The 13,706-nt window shown below is 42.9% G+C and overlaps 1 protein-coding gene across 1 annotated transcript in view; it reads right to left on the reverse strand.

Moving 5' to 3' along the window:
• Positions 1–269: 269 nt before the first annotated feature.
• PLB1 (phospholipase B1) overlaps positions 270–13,706 on the reverse strand; it is a 111,918-nt gene continuing 98,481 nt past the window's right edge. The window contains exons 41-43 of the mRNA XM_089528355.1: positions 12,374–12,469; positions 6,424–6,498; positions 270–816 (exon numbers count right to left, since the gene is read on the reverse strand). Of these exons, the coding sequence (XP_089384481.1) occupies positions 595–816; positions 6,424–6,498; positions 12,374–12,469 (393 nt within the window). The 3' untranslated portion in view covers positions 270–594. The remainder of the gene's footprint in view (positions 817–6,423; positions 6,499–12,373; positions 12,470–13,706) is intronic.

Genomic DNA, 13,706 nt, shown 5'->3' on the forward strand with positions numbered 1-13,706 from the left:
CACTTATGCATGTTGATTTAAATTTATACAGAGAATGTCACCTAATAAGACATCAGTCCTGATCCAGTAAATGATTTTTAGTAAGAATGCAACATGCATAACCACTTAATCACAGTATAGAATCTTAGAATCTCCATTCTATTAACAAATATCCAGGTTGAAGTCTGCTAGTGTTAGCATTCAAAAGGCATTGTGCAGCTATTTCATTGTTTCCTCCTTAATTGATTTTCTGTGGTTTTTGAAAAAGGATGGAAGAAATGGAAGAAGATATCTAGATGCCCTGTAATGTTTCATGAATGAGTCAGGGCAATTGCACAATAAAAATATCACCCGGATGCACCCTCACTTAAAATCAGTGGAGCCAGGTTAAATTTTGATTGTTATTGTTTTAATTCTCCACTCTATGCATCATATCTTTAAAATTCTGGACCACAGTGTCTAGACCGAGCAAACTTCTTCTACTCTGAGACAGAAAAAGTTCATTTAAAAATTGCATGTGCAAAGCTGCAATTAAGCTTCCATTATTCAATAGCACTCCCTTAATGCCACTGGTGGTAGATGTTTTGCTCTATCTCCTTTGTGCAGCATTCATATTTAAAATGCTGTCGCCTTCTCTTTGGTTGCTGAGACTCCTGACCTTCGGCCTTTGCTGCTTCTCTGAGTCATCAAAACCCAAACAAGGAGGGATCCTGCCAAAGTTCCAACTGTTGCTGCCACAATCACAGCCCAGTAAGGCACAGTGTCTCTGCTGCTCTTAGCCTCATTTTCTGAACTCTGCATTTTGCTGTTCCTTGATGTGAAAAGAAAGGGATGTTCCTGCAGCAAAAAGAGAAGGTTCTCAGAATATTTATAGGAAGATGCATTTAGCCTGTATTTCCCCTGTGCAGGCTTTCCTCATGACATGAAAGAGACACTCACTCTGACAATTCAGAAAGAATGACATGGAGAGGGCACATTTTTTGTGCTGCATTCCCTGCTTTGAGCTGGCGTGGTGCAGTGGTTTTGAGTGTTGGACTATGTAGTTTTTTGTATGTTTTTCAGGCTATGTGGCCATGCTTTAGAGCAGGGGTCAGCAACCTACAGCCCGCGGGCCGCATACGGCCCGCCGAGGCCTAGGGACCGGCCCAAGCCCGGTCCTGCTGCCGATTGCCTCCCGCGAAAGGCGGCGTCCTCCCTCCTTCCCGGCCTCTGTGAAGGCCGAAACCATCACAGAGGCCATGAAAGGGCGTGGGGGCCGCCCGCTATCGTGGCGATTGCCGCAATCGTGGGCGGCCTCCTTCCTCCTTCCTGGCCTCTGTGAAGGCCCAAGCCTCCACAGAGGATGGGAAAGGGTGTGGGGGCCACCCGCGATCGTGACGATTGCCGCGATCGTGGGCGGCCTCTTCCCTCCTTCCTGGCCTCTGTCAAGGCCCAAGCCTCCACAAAGGCTGGGAAAGGGCGGGGGCCCCCCGCAATCGCGGCGATCGCGGCGATCATGGGCAACCTCCTCCCTCCTTCCCAGCCTCTGTGAAGGCCCAAGCCTCCACAGAGGCTGGGAAGGCAATCGCCGCGATCTTGGGTGGTCTCATCCCTCCTTCCCGGCCTCTGAAGGCCGAAGCCTCCACAGAGGCCGGGAAATTGTTCTTCAATTTAAATATTGTATATGTTCCCATTTTGTTTTTTACTTCAAAATATGATGTGTGCAGTGTATGTAGGAATTATTTTTTATTTTTTATTTATTTATAAAATTATTTAATTGTTTATTTTCTGGCTTCGCCCCCCCCAGTTGTCTGAGGGACAGCAACCCGGCCCCCAGCTCAAAAAGGTTACCTACCCCTGCTTTAGAGAGTTTGTTTCTGACATTTTGCCAGCATCTGTGGCTGGCATGGAAGTGAGTGGGGTATGTGTATACACACACACACACACACACACACACACTGTGTAAACCTGGGTTGGGAGGAATGATTTCCGTGTTTATCTGTGTATTGTTCTGTTGTTCAATGGCAAGGTCTCAGGATGGGAGGATATGCAAAGAGTATTTGTGTTGAAGTTGTTCAGGAAAGAAGAAACCCTTAAAGTTAGCAAAGTTTGGCTACCAGTCCAGAAAACACTAAGATCAAGATCCAGCAAATGCAAATGAAAACCGCCCAGGGTCAGGGGTTTCCCCAGCAAACAATGACTCTCTAATTAAGCAGACACAAATCCTCTTTGCATATCCTTCCACCACAACAGAACAATACACAGATAAACACGGAAATCATTCCTCCCAACCCAGGGTCATACAGTGTGTGTGTGTGTGTGTGTGTGTGTGTATACACACCCCACTCACTTCCATGCTGCATTCTCTGAAGATGCCAGCCACAGATGCTGGTGAAACATCAGGAATAAACTCTTCTAGAACATGGCCACATAGCCTGAAAAACCCACAAAAATATGGATGCTGGCCATGAAAGCTTTTGACTTCACATGCTGGACTACAAATCTGGAGACCAGGTTCAAATCTCTGCTCAGCTGTGGAAACCCACTGGGTGACCTTGGGCAAATAAATGACTTGAAGTCACACATTGTTTCAGCCTCACAGGAAGGGAAAGAGAAACCCCCCTCTGAATAAATCTTGCCAGGAAAACCCTGTGAAAGGGTTGCCATAGGTTGGAAATGAATTGAAGGGACACAACAACAACAACCAACAAAAACTAGCGAACCATTTTATGATTTTGCTGTTGCTGTGTGCCTTCAAGTCAATTCCAACCTATGGCAACTTTAAGGCAAACCTTACGGGTTTTTTGAGACAGAGTGTGTGACTTGCCCATGGTCTCCCAGTAGTACTCCCTAAGTGAGAATTGAACTCTGATCTTCAGAGTCATATAGTCCAATACTCAAACTGCTACACCACCCTGGCTCCCATTCTATAATTACAGTTTTCAATTTCAAGACTCCACAAGCTATCTGGATTAGGGGATTTTGGGTACTGCAGTCCAAACAAGAGTAACTTTTCCAAGTTCTGCTTCACAGTCAGAGGCCAGTGGTAGGCAGGACCAGGAAAAAAAGTGATGAGGGTTATCCCAGGTTTTTTCACACTACACAGTTATATTTCACTTCCACTGCTATGGCAACATCCTATGGAATCCTGGGATTTACAGTTTAGGGAAGGTTATTTGGAATTTCCACTCAGAGACTCCAGTGCCCCACCAGATTACAAAATCCAGGATCCCATAGGATGTTGCCATGGCAGTTTAAGTGGAATCACAGTGTTGTAACAGAGTAGTGAGAAAGCACCGGTTAAAATCCCCACTCAGCCTTGAAGCTCACTGACTGACCAGGAAGTGCCTTTCTGATGTTCTCTCTCATTTCCCTCTTCTTTTTTGTTTTCTCCTTCTTTATCCCTGGACAGAAAGGGAGAGTTTACTCTTATCAGAGGTCTGAACTGACTGCTTTCACAGGGTTTTTGAAATTAGTCCAAGAACTGCATTAAATTAGGCTGAGGTTGCCCACCCCAGCAATAAAACTGTATCCCCCCCCCATATGATATAACAAAAACATTCACTATTCCTCTTAACGCTTCCATGAGCCATCAATTTATTTATTCCCTTCAAGTCTTTGCATTTGGTCTCTGCTGGATCAGCACTGCTTTTAGCACATTTATTTTAAACCTCCAACTGGGAGTATGCAGGAACTCAAATCCATTTTAGTGATATGAAACTTTCCCCCCACTTTTGCTGAAGAGGATGAAGAGTTTAGGGACTAAATCCAGGTTAACAGGCTTTTCCAAATACATGTCCTTTTGTCAGCATAACAAGATACAAAGCTGTTTGAAATCTCTGCAAGGCTACGATTGCCATTCTTTATCTACATTAACAACTGTAGAAGAACTTCTTGTTCTTTTCACCCATTAGGCAAGCAAAACTCATACTTTCTCTCATTAGCTAGTCTCAAGGGGCAATTGCTTCCCATTACTCTGATTTCCCTTCCTCTTTTTACATTTTACCACTTGAAAAGTGTTGCCAGTAGTCACTCTATCCCAGAGCTTAGAAAGGTTAGTTGCTTGGATCTCAGTGCTCAGGGTTCCAGAACCAGCAGAACATTGGGGGGGGGGGGGGTCTCATGCGCTCCAGCTGCCCTGATTTGGCAGGGACTGTCTCAGGTAATCCTCTGTCATCCCACTTTTTAAGCTACTTTTAAATGTTCCAGATTCTTTTTCCTCTTCCCATTTCCACCCTCCTTTGTCCTCAGCTTACTTCAATTGCTGTAAACAGAGTTCAAAATGCAAAGGTAGTTTGTACTCAATTCATTCAGCAGTGCAGAAGAGGGCAGGAGGGGGGAGAATCTTGTCCTTCCCAGTCAGTTCAGGCAAAAGCAAACTGTGCAGCCTTCCCTACCTTGTGTATTCTTCCTTTTTAATAACATTTTCCATGTTGACCACAGTCTGCCATTGCTTGGTCACAAGTGTTTCAGTTTTCACTTGTGAAACATTGGAGGGTATGGGATCTCACAGATAACCAGGTTCATGTACTCTTTTTGCTGTTTTAGGCAACCAGATGGTTTTTGCATTACATAAACCTCATGAGAAGATGGCATTATTTAATGTGTTCAAAATATATTTCAGGGGCAATGAAATACATCAGAATTAACAAGGGCTTCCTTTATGACAGCATAGTCCAATCTCCTGCCTGCTGTCTTAAATATGAGTACTGCTATTGTTCTCCTTCTCTGCCTCTGGCAAGGTCAGATGCTCAGTCTCTGACCATGCCAAAACCATGTCTTGGTTTCAGTCATACGCTTCTTCTGTTATGTCACTCCTTTTCTTAGAACCTGTTTTTGAGGTATCTTACTACAGTGTGCCCTTGTATTATCAATCTTTTAATGGCTTTTTGCTTCAGTAAGGAAAATATATACATACGGCTTCATATAAGCCTTCTCTAATGCGACAAAAAGCACTTTAGAGGGGGGTTGTGAAGATGTTCATTAATGAGTTTGGAGATAAGTCATTGTCCCAGTCCCTGCTCACTGGAAAAACTGTGGCGGGATACAGATGGGCAAAAAGGGGTGTATTCATGACGTCATGAAGGTAGAGCCTTCAGACGGGCCTTACCTGAATGCCGCCATGAACACGCACGCCCCAAGCGGGAAGAAGCGGCATTAAAAAGGTGCTGCTTTTCTCCGCTTCTTTTCCGTTTGATGCGCAGCTGCGCAGCTCCGTCTGTAAGCTGCTGCACCGGTACGTCAGAATTGCTACGCCGCTAATTTAAGTTGCCCATTTAAAAGCTCCGTGTCTGCTGCGTCGCATAATGAGTCGGGGTCCTGGAACATGCGCAGTTTGCAGTCAGGCTTTAATTGCAGCGTCAGCTGCCATGCAGGTGTGGAAGCTGCAGCACAGCTGCAGCGCATTTTAAGACTCGTAACCCTAACCCTAACCCTAACCCTAACCCTAGAGCAACATGTACGCATGCGCTGCTTGGAAAGTTTGGACTTTAAAGTGAACCCCTACACACATTCCTGTGCCATTTTCACCTAACAATAAAAACCGCTAAAACTGTAAATATTTACATATGTACAAGGGAGGTGATGGGGGATGGCAGGGGGACAGCGGTGGCAGCGGCGACAGCTGTGGCTGTGGATTGCAGATTCAGCAGGAGCGTGGGGGCCAAACGAGAGGAGGCATCCATGATGCTGGTGACACTGGCAAAGTGCAAGTGGACAAGGATGCCAACACCAGCTGATCACCAGCTGGCAGGAGACCACCATTGTTCTTGGGCAGAGCGGGGGAAAAAGTTTTAAAGGGGCTTGGGCACTTTAAATGTGCCCATAGGCTTTCTGCCGCTGCTGCTTAGCGCTGCAGCTGCGCAGCTGCGCATCCGCCAGCCGGCAAAGGAAAAAAAAAGCCCCGTTTTTGGCCGCCCGTGAGGAAGCTGCCTCTCTCTTTGCAGTGTCCTCCGAGGTGGCGGTTTGGAAACTGCGGGTCAGAAACGGCCCCAGGTGAGGCGTCTTCACTGCCCCCCATGTGGAAGCCCCATCTCCTGAGCCACGCCCCCAGGGCGGGCGGTCTGGAGGCTCCGTATTCAGCAGAATACACCTCCAAAACGTCTTCCCCTGCCCGTCTGTATCCCGCCTGTATGATGTGGGAGGAGAGAACAAGTTAATCCTGACATGGGCTCAGTTCATCAACTCCTTATTGTTTGTTTTGTTTTTGGAGAGAAGAAAAACAGAGAAAGAGATATGAGATTTGATCTTGGATATCAGGCAGCTCATCTAGTTGAACCTCCAGTTAATCTTTCCTCCCATTGTGAATGGGAAGCAATTCTGCTTAGGCTGTGCTGTCTGAGCGATTACAAGACCTATAGTGCAAAAAAGTAACTTTTCCAAACTCTTAGTTCAGGACAGTTCTTTTAAATGACCACATATTTCTGCCATGGTCTTTAGACGTTTCTCTAGATATTTGTTACTTACTGAGGTTGGACACTTGAGTTTCGACCTTTCATACGTGAAGTTATTGTATGTCTGTTTATGACCAACTGGCTCCATCTAAAAAGAAAAGAGACACAATGGTTTACCATTCAAATTTAATTCTATAATCTTCATGTAAATAGGTCCATCATTATTGTTCTACCAAATCACACTTAGAAAACCCATGACAATTCAGAACTCCAGAATTATACCTACTGTATTACTCCAGCAATCTATAAATATACCAGTTGCTCCATTTATATAATTATGGCTGGGAAAATGTTAGCTTTCATTTATGGATATAGAACTTTGTAGAACTCAAGTAACATCTTAAAGGTAACTTCCAAGGGATAAAAATTACCCATTAGGACAGCTATAATACAGAGTATTCATTAAGTGGCAAATTAACAGAACAAATTAGGAAATGTGTACATTTGTAGGGCCAAAATAGATGGTAGTCTGCATACTGATAATCTCTGTTACCGGAAGGAAGTGTCTGTAGATTGAACCTGCTAACCTCAAGAAAGCTGGAAGGAAATTTGACCTGTGCAACTTGACCCTCATTTCAAATTAAGTGTGCATGGTAGGACTGCAAGATTAGTTCTAACTTCCCAGAGCTACCCAGAAATATGGGAATGAGCTGGCTACAATCCAGAAGGTGATTCAGCAATACACTTGAGCTTGGCCCCTTCTCCACCAAACAGGAGAGCATCTATGAAGAATGACATTTATTTTCTCAGCTGGCTTTGTTATGAAGAAAGTCTACCTGCCAGTGTAGTAGGCAGAGTGTTTCCACAAACAGTCTGACAAATATAGATGAGAAGAACTAGAACCTGGTTGCCTCTTCACAGCCCACTCTGGGATGGGTTTTCACTTCCACCCCTGCTCACTCAATTCTTGCCTGCTTCCTATTGAAGTCCTAATAAGTGAGACTTCAGCTTGGTGTTCTGAAAACCTCCACTGCCATGCATCATTTTGCCTTTCACACCCCTGTTACGTCTTAATGCAGCTTTCCCTGATTATATCCTGGATCAAATCGTTATTAAAAAAGGGCCCTTTTCCTAACAATTACGAGAACGCTTCCATGAAGAAAACAGAAGCGTTCCCCTTTAATAGCGCCAGGTGTGATCCCACCAGGAGGCTCCTGTCACAGATTGGTGACGTTGGGCAATGGGAGCATAGCGGAACTGAAGGTGTTTGATAAATTCCATAGTCACTAGCTTAAGAGTCATCAATGAATTCTCAGATCATCAGGGACTTAATGTTCCATAGCTCAGTAGTAAAGCTCATGGAAGTTATGGAAAAGGCCCCAGATCCAGTCTCTGGTATCTCCAGGTGAGTCTGGGAAAGAGTCAGTTCTGAAATCCTAGAGAGCCATTGCCAGCCAGTGTAGTATGGGTGAGCAGTGTATTGGTCACTCATATTGAGCTAGGTTATAGGGCCAACACAATATCTTTTGCTGCCTGGTGAAAACCAGAAAATGGCACCCCTCACTCACCCAAGTTGAGGTGCAATGTAGTAAAGCCAGCCAAGTTATTTTGGCACACAAGACAGAGAAAAAAAAATCGCAACAAAGTCAAGAACAGTTTTCTACCTTTCCATGGCATCCCAAATCCTGCCCTGGGGCAGTTGCTTCTGTTGGATTATTGGCAGGACCTGGTCTGTCTGAGTAAGTTGCCCTTGTATCCACAGATTTTTGATCTGCGGTTTCAACCATCCATGGCTTGAAAATGTTCAAAAATAATATAAATTCCAAAAGCAATCCTTGATTTTGCCATTTATATAAGCAATCCCATTTTATTATGTATTTAAGGTGACTGGAGCATCTCCGGATTTTGATATCTTTGGGGGAGGGGTCCTGGAACCAAACTCCAGTGGATCCCAAGTGCCCACTGTATAAATCAGCTTCCTAATGTATATTTCCCAGCTTCTTCACCCACTAGATCACTCTAGCCCTCCTCTTTATTTTGAATATTTCTAAAGAAGACAAACTGGCATAACCCCTATGCTTTTGATTCAGAGGACTTCTACATGCACAAGCCCTTCCCAGGAGGGACAACGTGGTTCGTAGACAGAGAACAGAACAGCTTTTAAAATCCTGGGAAGGCCAAAAAAGTGGCTGGCTAGAGCAGCTGAGAATGCGCTGATTTGGCATAGTCCCTCTGCAGCCTTTATTGGCAGAGCAACAGCAAGAATTCCACTAGAGATTCCAGTGTTGCCTGACCCAGAAAAACCTCAGGAGAGAAGGCAAAATAGCTCTCTCTGCCTTCATTGCTTTATTTTAGCAAAGAAGAAAGCCCAAGGGAAAAAAAGTATAGGAAAGTGGTGTTTGGCTCATTCTAGTTAATCAGCAGTGATAAAAACCAAACCTTCGAAACAGACAGAGATCAGCACAACTTTTCCAACCCAAGAACAGAACTGTATGATCTTCAGAGCTGCAAGGCAATTCCAGGAACTATAACTGTAGCATTGAAATCCTCAGGTTTGACAGGAAAATGCATTCCATTTCCAGTAATACACTTCCTTTGAAAGCCAACAGAATATCCTATTATTATTTTTTATAGGCTTGTTGTGGCTTCTTGCTTTTTTGCTTTGTGTGACTCCCCTCCAAAGTAATTTAGCCATCAACCTGGAACAAGTCCACTAAACTCAATGGGACCTACTTCTGAGCTGATATATATAGGAGTGTCGTATTGTTTGTGTTATAATAATATGGAAGTGTGAGAGCCAGTGTAGTGTAGGTTTCAGCAATGGAGAGCAAGGCTCAAATTCCTGCTCAGCCTTGGAAGCCCACTGGGTAACCTTGGGCAAGTCACACACTCTCAGCCTCAGAGGAAGGCAAACCCCCTCTGAACAAATCTTGGCAAGAAAACCTCAAGATGAGTTTGCTTTAGAGTTGCCGTAAGTTGGAAACTACTTGAAGGCACACAACAATAGGGCAGACTAACCTTTCAAATGTATGTGACGGTAGCTTTAAAAGGCAACAGTAAAAATAAATAAATAACCTTAAAAGCAAATAAATGTGTTAGAAACACTTTAAAGTGTTCCACAGTCACACAGGCCTAAATCCAATTTGCAGTGCAAACTACAGTAGACCCACTGACACAACTGATTTATGTAAGATTTACCAGCCAGCAGTTGATTCAGTGTGCCTTTTGTAGCTGGGACTAGCAATTGGATTCAGATCATAGTCTAAATTTCTCTTTGGATGGAGTGATGATGCATAATGCCCATCACTGTGCCTACAAAGACAAGGGCAACTGGAATTGAGCCTCCTTACCAGAGCTCAAGGGAAAGGAAGGCCAATGAGGTTGGCATGCAGGGGTAAAGTTAGGCTAGGAGAAGGTTGGAGCATTGGCACACTCCTACCATATGTAGCTAATAATTTTTAATCTTGTAACTTTTAATCTTACTCAGTTTAGCTGATTACTCTGTACTCATTTGTCTTACCTCTGGAGTTCATAATTGGGATGATCAAAGGTTGTTTTGTTGCTGTTTTAGAGGAGGGTATAAGATGCTCTCACCTACTGGAGAAGCTGAAAGAGCTGAAACTCACAATGCTAAATTATACTAAGGAGTTTGTGTTTGTATAAGGAGTTTGTGTTTGCTATAGTTGCCTTGCTTTTTACACAACCATTAATATCATCTTGCTAAATTGGACATTGAAGCATGATAGTGCTGCTTTTAAACGGTAGCACTGTCAGCCATTTAATATCCAGTATTTTTAGGGGCCTGTCATGGAACACTCTGGTCCCTTTCCAATGCTTGCCTGGAGTGGTTCAGTCCCACCAGGTGTAGTTTAGGCAAGGTTGATGGTATCACTAGGTAAAGCGAGGTGGTCAGCTCAGGCAGAAGATAATAGGAATCCAGAAGATATTGGAGGGGATTGTTCGGCAACCTGCTCTGTGCTTTCTAAAATTGCTTGTTTTCTTCAGGTGCAGTGGGACATGCTGTCAGATCACCTGTGTTAAAAAACTATCCTTGAACATGGATTGGAAGAATCTTACTTGCAGCAAAATGCTTTACGACACACCTGATCTTCAGGTGCAGTGGGACATGCTGTCAGATCACCTGTGCTAAAAAAGTATCCTTGAGCATGGATTGGAAGAATCTTACTTGCAGCAAAATGCTTTACGACACACCTGTTTTGTTCCATCTTTGTACAGATATTACCAGTGGTTTTCAGTCTTTTACCCTCCAAATCACCTTACCTTCGGGGCATCACTAGGGAGGTGCAGGCTGCACCAGGTGACATCTGCCTTTTGGCAGAAACAGGCTGTGGCATTTACCTGTCTTCCTTTAATATGCTAAAGAGATAGTGTGAGAGTGGGGTGAGGATCAGTAGGAGGAGAAAGGATAGGCCCCATGTTTTTTAAAATTCAATTTAAAATTTTAAGATTTTTTATTTTTTTCTTTTTTTCTTTAAAAACATCACATCTTACCTAATTTTCACTTTAACCACATGAAACTATCTATGTACACGTAAAGACGTTTAGGATGAGCATATGATACTGTGATTTAAAGGTATAATTTTAATTTTGTTAGTTGCTACTATGTCACAATTCACCATTACATTCAGTGATATATGGGAATTATGATTTATGAAAAGCATTAGTACAAAAAACATTATTAAAGATTCTGTATAGTGTGGTATAGGAGGAGGTCAATGGGAGGTGGTGATACCATGAATTACCATGAACCCTAGTTAAATCACTGTCTTACCTGCCTCTTCCGCGTAATGAATCTAGATGAGCTGCTGCCAGGGGCAGCTTGTGCTACATGCCATTGAGGCAGTGAATTCATTCCAGTCCAACTTTAAAATTCAAGATGTTGAATTGTATTCCATCAAATACAACCACACAGCATATTTAAAATTCAAACTAAAACCTGGAACAGATTCGTCACCCCACCTACATTGAAGTCACCTGCTGTCACCACTGATACTCAGGAAATGTTGTGATGTGAGTATGCTTTTATTATAACAAGATTATAAACATACATATATTTAAAAAACCACAAAGTGAACCAGAAGCGACTTCTGTTCACTTCTTCCTGGGCCTAAAACCTGGTGAAAATGCTCTCAAAGCCTGTATATTTTTGTAGTGAGAATTGCATTTTTCCAAGGTTTTCTGGGGGCCTAATGTGGCTCTCTAGCCTTCCCTTAGACTTGGGGGGGGGGGGAGAGACACCTGAACTAGAACCAATCTAGATACTAATATTCTATGGAAACATGGAATTGAGGCTTCTAAACATTGCACCACCTCAGGAGGTGGATATCTTCCTGCCAGAAATAACTGCTTTGCAAGGCACCTGGTTCCATGATGGCTTGGATCTAAAGATGTACCACTGTGGACAGAACAGCCTCTTCTATCCATGAAAATCCTCTGATCCAACAAAGGACGTCCAGTGCTGACAGCTATTGATTTCTGCCCTCCTGTTCCCTCTCCTGCTCCCATCTGTTTTCATTGTTTGGAAAACAGTGGAAAAGATAGTGCTGGATACTTCTGAGGGAGAGGCAGTTAGTAAAAATAATAAAAAGGGGAAAAAATAGGACTTGGAGTATGTTTTTAGTTTTGGTTAGGATTATGGTATATGAGTAATATATGTTGCAAAGTTATGTATGTTTAAAAATTAATAAAATATATAATAAAAAATTGTGTAACTCCCCTCCTCTTTTTCTCTCAAGGAATATGCTCACCAGCAGAAAAGTAGCTAGATCCAACCCTGTATTCCTACATTTATGATTGGTGTTTGTAACAAGTTAAATAGGAAGATGGCTGTTGCTGCTGCTGAAGTTATATAACTTGTCACCTCATTATAGTAAGTGAGTACCTTGAAGCATGTTAAGGGAATGTTTTATAATGACTAACCACAGCCAACCCCTACATATGTGATTACAATGAAGTGCTTCCAGTTAGAAATACAGCTCAAGCTTATATAACCAATCTTTTACCATGTTATTCCAAAGTGCTATGGCCATCTCGGCATGGCTCCTCTCTGAGAAATGAAAGCAATCCACTGCAAAGAAACTTAGGTCTGGTTTCCCATCCTGTAATTTAACATAAAATACAATTGTTCAGTTTCATCAGAAGATGTTTTATCCCTTGTTAGCAAGGCTCTGGCATGTTTTATTTTGCTCCCTGGGGCTGAGCCCAGCAGTAAAATATTGTCTCCCAAGAGTAGTTGTGTGATTATTCTGTATAAAACCAACTCCTGCAGCAACCATTAGTTCAGTAGAACTGTTTTGCATAACATATGAACATCATGGTCAAAGATCTGTAGGGCTAATGATGCACTCTTTTTTCAGTTTCGCTCTTAGATTGAGAGGACACTATAAACCACAGTCTTTTCCAATTGGTATTTATGACAAATGGTTACATTTATTGTGCATAAAAGCAGCAACCAGTAGTATCTCATCTCCTAGTCCTGTCTATATACTGGTGCCTCAATTTGGCAATCTAAGGAGGACACAGTGACTCTAATGCACTGATGGAATTCTCTAACTTCCAAAGAAGCTATTTATTTCAGTCAAGGTAAATCATCCTTTGCTGTATAGAACATGCCTATGTACTGTGATTTACACAGAGCCTTGAACTGGAGATCATGAATCATTATTGCTGAAATTTGAATTTGAAGCATTATCACTGAAAAATTAGAGGATTGATTGATGCCTGTTTTCTCTCTTTCCTTCTTCCCTTCCCTTCCCTTCCCTTCCCTTCCCTTCCCTTCCCCTTTCTTTACCTTTGTTTCAGCTTGTTCCATATGTCTAATTTTTACCTATAGCTAGACATGGCTATATGTATAAATATATACTAATTACACACAAGTGACAAATTCCCCATAGATACTGTTCCATGTCCAAGGATGTAGCAGTGGGGCAGGGAGTAGACTTGCCCCACCAGTAAGAATTCTGCCCAACTGAAATTTTCCTTCAGTCCTGAAATTTCAAGCATTGTAGAGAGAGAGATACTAAAAATTACTTCTACCTAGAACTCTTATACTTGCTTATCCTCTTACACCTGCTGTGTTCACATTCCCTTGGAAACTTTGCCTGTGTCTTTTCTTTGGAAGCCTAAATTATATTTCTAAATGTTCAGAGCATGTTTTAAGGTACTGCATGAAAAAATCATTTGTGACATTAGAATTTTTGGAGGGATAATGCCTTTCCCCACCCTGTTACCCAAGAAAAGGTGGGTGGATGGGACTGAGGGGTCCCCAGCAAGTTTGTGAGAGGATGGGTAACTTTAGGATAGTTGGCACCTGTGTATTCCAGTATTCACTGAGTA

Source organism: Sceloporus occidentalis, unplaced genomic scaffold (genome assembly GCF_023333645.1).
Source record: "Sceloporus occidentalis isolate IW3139 unplaced genomic scaffold, rSceOcc1.0.p SCAF_6, whole genome shotgun sequence".
NCBI classification, from domain to species: Eukaryota; Metazoa; Chordata; class Lepidosauria; order Squamata; family Phrynosomatidae; genus Sceloporus; species Sceloporus occidentalis.